The following is an 8,110-nucleotide window of genomic DNA, read 5'->3' as shown; positions in this document are numbered from 1 at the left end:
GTGGAGCTGACTTCAGTATTGCCTTTGGCCTGGTCATAGTCACACAATGAAAAACCTTCCATTTTGTAAATCCTTAGGAAAATGGTGTGGTTGCGGTTCTTGTGATTGGTCGGGAGGAAGTGTACATTGGGTATCTACTTAAATGCTAATGATTGGCTTGTATCCAATAAATTAAAAAAAGATAAGTAAAACAAGTGTGGTCTGGGCTAGGGCAGCGCACCGGCCCAGCATTATATTGACTGCATTAAGGACATTTCTGCAGTGGTGGCAGACATAGAAAAATACCAGTGGGGCAGGTGAGGGCCAACGGGAAGCACATGGGGAGCATGCAGCGGGGAGAGGTTGACTATCAAAAAAGCACTTACCTGGTGCTGCTGACTGCCTTGTGGTTCTCTGCTGCAGTCCCTGTCCCTGGGACGGCATCACAGCTCCCATCCAATCCCTGCGCTGCTCTCAAGCATTAGAGCAGCACGGGGATTGGCATGAGTGGGCTGGTTTGACGCTTCGCTCAGGACAGGTAGTCTGTGCTGTTTCTCCAGCCCGGTTGTTTAATGCAGCCGGGTTGGAGAAGCCTAAGTGTGCATGGCCAAACACACATGCGCACTTAAAAATGCACAAACCAGGCCTCCTCCCCTCCAATGCTCCGACCCCGCCTCTCCCTGCACACGCCGGCTCAGAGCAAGTAGCTAAAAAATAAAACCATAGCAGAGTATTGCTTTATTTTTCAGCTGTTGGCTCGGAGACAGTGGGGTGACGCTCCTCTGCCATTGTGGATTTCTCCCAACCAACCAGCGCTCAGTTACCCTGATGATTTCAACAACATGGTACCCTGTGGTCAATTGTTTGACCTCAAATGAACAGACATCCGATAGGAAATAAAATTAGCCCTTGATACAGTCATCTTGTTTACACTAAGTCAATGGTGAGGGGCAGCTCCCTCACATGCCTGTGCCTTTGAAAGACAGGGAGAGGCAGGGCACAGCCAAAACAGCACATGAAGCATCGCCCTGACATGCAGTTCCCTACTCTTGGCCTAAAATGCACAGAAGTCTGTATCCCCCTTATGTGTTATTGACTGGCTATAACATCACAGATCTTTCTCAGGCACCCTCCAGTTGGGAAAACTCACCATTTTGCCATTGCCCTCGTCTTTACAGTACCATGTTGTCAGTCCCTTGTCTTCCTTATAACAAAGCAGTGCATTCTGGGAGTTTGAAGTTTGGCTTGCAAGACATTAACTGTACTGTAAGTACCAGAATATAATGTCCATGATTTAAAATAGAGCAAAGGTTGACATGGAGCACGTAGTCTTCTAACTTTGGTGAAAGCTCTTCTCCCCTGCTGGGGAAGGGAGGGTCTGCAACACTTCCACCCTCCACTAAAATACCCTCTGTGCAGAGACAACACATTGGGCCTGATTCACACAATGAACTTAAGACTCAATCCTAAACTTACTACTATTTTGGTATTCACAGAATGCACTTACTACTTTTGGTATTCACAGAATGAACTTACTACTTTTGGTATTCACAGAAGTTAGGATTTTGTTCTAAGTTTGTCTTAAGACAAACATAAGACAGACTTAAGTTAGGATTTTGTTCTAAGTTTGTCTTAAGACAAACTTAAGACAGACTTAAGACAGACTTAAGTTAGGATTTTGTCTTAAGTCTGTTTTAGGACAAACTTAAGACAAAATCCTAACTTCTGTGAATACCAAAAGTAGTACGTTCATTCTGTGAATGCCAAAAGTAGTAAGTGCATTCTGTGAATACCAAAATAGTAGTAAGTTTAGGATTGAGTCTTAAGTTCATTCTGTGAATCAGGCCCATTCTGTCTGGAAACATAACATAAAAGAGGAGGAACAAACTACACTAGGCTCCGGGTTTCTGTTTAGATTTGTCTTGGTTTTTAGCTCTATATTGAATCACCTTGCCCTGGATTGCTCGGTTGCTTAGGGAGGAATTTCTTGCCAGCCTCACACCTGCCACCAGCAAAACCAAGGCAAATCACTTGAACAAGAAGTGTCTGCCACTGCATTGCGTCAAAGGGAGAGAGCAGAACAGTGACATATAAACTAAGATATGATATGGTTTTCCTCTCCCCCTGCACTGCCTCACTTTAGCTGCCACGCACCAACACACACACACTTGCACCACAGAAGGGGACCTTTTCAGTTCAAAAACTATACTTTACTGCTTTTCTTACTTTGAATGTGTGCTTTATAGTGCAATGCAAATGCAAAGTGGGAAAACTGTGGAGAGTTTAAAAACTTGCGCCACTGTTGTGCCTTTAACACAAACCCAGTACAAAGTGTTTGTATACCTGGACCTTAGTGTTGAAGCCACACTATGCAATCCCTCCTTCACTTATTTAGTGACTGGCGCTGACTGGGAAGAGGAGGTTACGCCAAAAACATCTAGAAGGAGAGCAGAGTTGAAGAGGAATGAATTAGGGTTTGGAGATGGCAGGTTGAGAATAGATACAGAGGAGGTGAAGGTTTGAGGAAAGGCACATGGCCATGGAAGATAAGAAGAATTGTATGAAAGAGAAAAATGACTGGTGCAGGGAGTAACTTTTGGGAGTTTGTTGAAAAGTAGAAGAAATGAACTAGGGAGGAAGGAAGGAGACCTGAGTGAGAAGACTTCTAACAGATAGAGCAATGTAAGATGCAAACTTACAGATCCTCCAACTCTCCATGATTCAAATGAATCATCTCAATGTAATCTTGCTAATATGTGCCACACATTAACATCTATAGTCTGTTGAAGGATCACAGCTACTCCTTAATTTGTGCCACTGGTGACAATTAGTGGGCACCGGTACTCATTTTAGGGACCAGGCTTACTTTTCATCAACAGAGAGAAAGAGAATGACAGAAAAGAGAAAATGGAGGAAAAGAAGGATGGTTAGGATGGAAGACAGTGATAAAGAGAGAAAGCAGGAATTAAAAGAGACAGTAGGAATAGGGCGGTGGAAGAAAGGCATGTAGATGAAGCAAGATTATGCATGCTTGGGGTTTGGCAAACCCTACATTTAGCACTACAGCATACGTGCCGCTGATACCTACAAAAAAACTTTAGGCCTGCTCACTTTACTTATTTTGAAAAAGAAATTAATATTATTAGTAATATTATTTGGCGATAAATGCCAAATCCCAAGATAGTGACAGCATTCGCAAAACTGTGACAACACACTACAAAAGAAAACAATTCAAGAGAATGATTTTTTTTTTACAAAATGCCATCTTTTTATTAAAAAAAAATCTTTGTATTGAACTTCAAGCAAAGAAATGCATATAGGTATACATAACAAGAAGCAATATACAGAGATCTCAAGGCAGTGACACGTCTCAGCATGTGAATGGAAAGACCTTTAAGAAATCACATATGGGGGAAATACATCTAGGTGAAAGCAGCTGGTACATTTTGCTGCCTCCTTGTGTCTCGGTATGGAGTGCATCATGTTCTCGATCTTCTCGACTTGGGGTGTGTCCCATATCTTGGCAAAGTGCTTTCTTTTTTAGGTTGGCAGTATAAAGCTTCTTCTATTCTTTCATCAGTGAAAAACATACATGACATTTAGATCCAAGCCATTAAAGATCTATCGTTCCAATTCTTTTATTTTCTCAGTAAGTAATCGTATCAAGTACCATTGAAACCCTCTGCCACTGATTCCACATGACGTTTTGGATACACCTTTCATCAGGTACGGCTTCAGCACATTTATGCTTTTTATCTTGCACATAAAGACTTACTTGTTGTTTCCAAGATAACGTTTCCCAAGCTCTTTTGATTCTTTCTGGATTCTGCAATTATGGACATTGGATCAAACATTGACTTGCAATATGATCACAAAAGGTATATCTGAAAGAGACTATTAGTTATAGATTCCTTACCTTAGAATTACCCCAAGGTGTCAGACTAGATCCAGAGAAATATTTTCTTAGCAGTACCCCTGCGCGTCAGTAGGTGGCGTCAGTCGACTCCGCATCTGTCGTTGGCGTCGTGGTCACCGGAATTACGTTGCCGTTTCTACTTAGATGCCGCCCCTGCGTGCTGATGTCAGTTCTTTCTTTTTCTGCACCAGCCAGTGCAAATTCGGAGAGAGCATGCCGCGTAGTCACTTTTTAATTAAACCCTTTTTCGACTTTTGTCAACCTCTTTTTTGAGTATTAGACTCCCGGTAGCATGAGGAATGTCTCATCATCGGACGAGCTTCAAGCCCTGTGACTCCTGTCACAAGTTAATGTTTGTCACTGATCCGGAGCGCAGCCACGATCCGAAGTCGTGCTCCGACTACTGGGCCATGATCCCGAAGTCTTTTCGGGAGAAGTCCCGAAAGCTTTTGGAGGCCCGGCAGTCTGCTCCGCACCACTCGAGGTCCCCGCCAAGAAGAAGCTTGCAGGACCCATCGCAGAGTCATCACTATTCCTCTTTGAAGTCTTTGCACTCCTCCGGTAAGCTGAATCACAAAAAGAAAGTGAAGAAGCATCATCGCTCTTCGTCTTCTCCCCATCCATCGGCCGATTCAACGCTCGACTTGGAGCGTCGCCGCTCTCCGACTTCTTCCTCGGAGCCCCCGAGGACTGCTCCGCACTTCCCTCCATTTCCTGGAGCCGGAACGTCCCCTGCCCAGCTTTGTCAATTTTATGAAGCGCTGAGCAGCATTTTTGGGCAGCCTGACTCTGCAGGCCTGCCTTTGGGCCCAACGGACCCAGGCCTGGATCCGGATCGATGCTGGTCGACCTCATGGTACCTTCCCCTGCGCCGATTCCAGTGGCGAAGTCCCCGACGCCGGTTGTGCCCCCAACCAGCATCGACCTCAGCCTCACCCTTGACGTGGACACAGTGCCGGACCGACGTCGACCGACGTTGGTACCAGCGCTGAAGGGTACTTTTATACTTCTGTTCATCCCTGGCGTTCCCTGCCACCCTAGGTGGCAGCCAGAGGAGGGTGAGGAGTTACCCTGGGCGGTGAACTCTGCTCTGCTTGCGGAGTTTGCAGAGTTTTCCACACTCCGTGTTACACGGTGCTCGCGGAGTCCTGTCCGTGGAGAAGAGGTTTTTTTCCTCGCTCGCATTCATCAACGTCAAGTTGGCGACCGTGAGCGAGGAAAATCAACCTTCCGGCGAGATTTTTCCTTGTTGGCGATCGTCAACAGCAAGTTGGTGAGCGTGGAAAATGAACATCCCGGCAAGATTTCTCAACGCAGGTGGGTCAGGTTTCTCATTGCGAGTGGTCGCGTATGCTCACGACCGCCTGCTTTGAGAAACTGCCCGTTCGCATTGAGAAAGCTACGGCTTGAGTAAAAATCTACTCGGAAGAAAAGGAAAGAAAGGCCCTCTTGCGCGGTGCAAGCGACCGTTTGCAATGATTGCACAGTGCGGACAAGCATCCGGCACTGTCCAGTCAGCGCAAACTGCATTTTCAATGGAACTCCGCCGCTTGCGTTTTTTTGCCACTTCACGGAGTTCCACGTAGTGCAACTCTGCAATCTCTGCCCAGAGTTAGTGAGGAGGACTGGGAGAGGTCTATTGACCCTTTAGCAGACCAACTTGAGGAGCCAGACTAGCGAGAGGAGTTTGGTGATGTCAGTGGTCTGGATACCTCCCCAGACCTTGGTATACTTTCTCCCCCTATCATGGCTATGGATGAGGGAACCTCCTACACTGTGGTGTTGCGCAGGGGGGCTGAGGCCTAGGGCCTCAAGCTTCCTACGGTGGCTGTCAGTACTAACCTCCTGACTGAGGTGCTTCAGCCTGCAGCAGCCTCTTCGGAACCCCTGCTGCCTTTTAATGATGCCCTCACTGACATTCTTCTGGGCCCTTGGTCCAAGCCCGGCCGGCCCACTTTTCCTCTCCAACACCCTACCCTCGAGAGCTTGATGGTCCAACCTCATCCTCAAAGGGCACATTCCCTACTGCTCCCCAAGATAGGGAATCCAAGAAGCTGGACCATCTTGCAAAGAAGATGTTTTCTTCCGCCAGCTTAGGACTGCGGTCGGTGAACACTGCATGTCTCTTGGCCCATTACACACACACGGTGTGGGATACGGTTGCACAAGTGCTACCGTAGTGCCCGGAGGAGATGCAGGCCGTGCTCACCCGCGCTGTTGCTTAGCGTCGAGACACAGCAAAGTTCACTTTCTGGTGTGGGCTGGATACCCCCAAATCGCTGGGTAGAATGGTTTCCACGTCGGTAGCCCTGAGGCGCTTCACCTGGCTGAGAACGTCTGGCTTCCCTGGGGATGTCCAATCTTCCCTTTTGGACATGCCCTTTGCTGGGCGTCGCCTGTTTGGTGACAAGGCGGACAACGCGCTTGAGTGTTTCAAGGACTCTAGGACTACTGCCAGATCCTTGGATCTCGCGACATCTTCTCGCCCCATGCAGACTGCCTTTTGCCCCTTTCATGGCTACGGAAGGGGTGCCCCACCACGTTCCACCCAGAGCCACGGGGCTGTGAAAGCTACCCAACCTATGCATCGTCGGGGATGTGGGACACAGCGTCGTGGGTCTGGGGGCCAGTGGGCGGGCCAGTCCACCAAAGACCCCGTGCACCAGTCTCCAAACCTTCCTCATCCGACCTTCCAGGCCACCAGTTGCCAGTGGGCGTCAGGATCCGCCATCACCTCCCCCACTGGAACAACATCAATTCGGACAGGTGGGTTCAGCAGATAACCTGAGAGGGCTACTCCATCCCCTTTGGGACTACCCCTCCCTCCATGCCACCAACACTACATCACATGTTGGAGGATTATTTGGCCCTTCTCCTCCAGGAGGTTACGGCTCTCCTGGCCAAGGCATCCATGAAATGCATCCCTGTGCCAGAAGTAGGTTGTGGTTGCTACTCCCACTACTTCTTGGTACCCAAGAAGGACAAAGGCCTGCATTCTATCTTGGACCTCGGGGACGTTAACCGCTTCCTCCAGAAGGAGAAGTACAAGATGTTAACCTTGGCTCAGGTCTTGTCTGCACTCAACCCTGGAGACTGGATGGTAGCGTTCGACTTGCTTACTTTCACATCCCCTTCTTGTGGCTCCGGACTGGGCATGAAGAGTCTGGTACCCCGAGCTCTTGAGCATGGCCATCGATCCTCCGATCACACTGCCTCTTCAGGAGGATCTTCTGTTGCAGCAGCAGGGGACGGTCCTCCACCCCAACCTGTCCAGTCTCCACCTCCTCGCATAGAGATTGAGCGGCGACAGTTGACAGATTTCGACCTTCCTCCCGAAGTCTCTAATGTCATCTTGGCAGCCAGGCGTCCCTCCACTAAAACGGTATACGCCTGAAAATGGAACACATTTGTGGCATTGTGCACAGCAAAGGCTGTGGGTTCCCTTTCTGTCTCTCTTTCAGAGGTTCTCCTCTTCATTCTTTCTTTGGCCCAGCAGGGCTCTGCTCTTGGCACTCTTAAAGGCTATCTTTTTGCCATTTTGGTCTTTCTTCGCCTTCCTGATCAGCCTTCTCTTTTCATGTCCCCTGATTTCTGAAGGGCATTACTCATCCCTTTCCTCCTTCTCCTTTCGCAATGCCCCAGTGGGACTTGAATCTTGTCATCACTTATCTTATGTGTGCTCCCTTTGAGCCCCAACATAATTGTCCTTTTCACCTCCTTACTTTGCAAACTGCTTTCTTGCTTGCCATCACCTCTGCTCGCAGGGTTAGTGAGCTTCAGGCCTTATCTTCCGGGCCTCCCTTTCTTGCTGTCCATCCGGACAAAGTAGTCCTCCGTACTACGCCCTGTTTTCTGCCCAAAGTGGTTACCTCTTTCCACATAGGTCAGACCATCATATTGCCCACCTTCTTCCCGCCTACGCACCCTTCTAAAGAGGAGGGTAGACTCCACCGTCTGGACCCAAAACAAGCGCTGTCTTTCTACCTTGACCGCACTAAAGACTTCCGGGTGGACAATCAACTCTTTGTTAGTTATGTGGGCGCCAAGAAAGGTTGGACAGTGCATAAACGTACTATCTCTCGATGGGTCGTCCTATGCATTAAGATCTGTTATTCTTTGACTAAAAAGGAACCTCCAGTAGGACTGCTCGCCCACTATACCAGGGCGACGGCAGCCACTACTGCTTTGGGACTTGAAGTTCTGCTGGTTGACATC

The 8,110-nt window shown here is 48.3% G+C and overlaps 1 protein-coding gene across 1 annotated transcript in view; it reads left to right on the top strand.

Annotated features, from left to right (window-relative positions):
• The first annotated feature begins 4,194 nt into the window (after nt 1–4,194).
• Nucleotides 4,195–8,110, top strand: part of LOC147706311 (uncharacterized) — a 93,823-nt gene continuing 89,907 nt past the window's right edge. The window contains exon 1 of the mRNA XM_086929603.1: nt 4,195–4,456. Coding sequence (XP_086785729.1) covers nt 4,195–4,456 — 262 coding nt within the window. The remainder of the gene's footprint in view (nt 4,457–8,110) is intronic.

Source organism: Lissotriton vulgaris, chromosome 7 (genome assembly GCF_964263255.1).
Source record: "Lissotriton vulgaris chromosome 7, aLisVul1.2, whole genome shotgun sequence".
Lineage (NCBI taxonomy): Eukaryota > Metazoa > Chordata > Amphibia > Caudata > Salamandridae > Lissotriton > Lissotriton vulgaris.
Note: the sequence above shows the minus strand (reverse complement) of the source record. Positions and strands in the feature narration are given on the sequence as shown.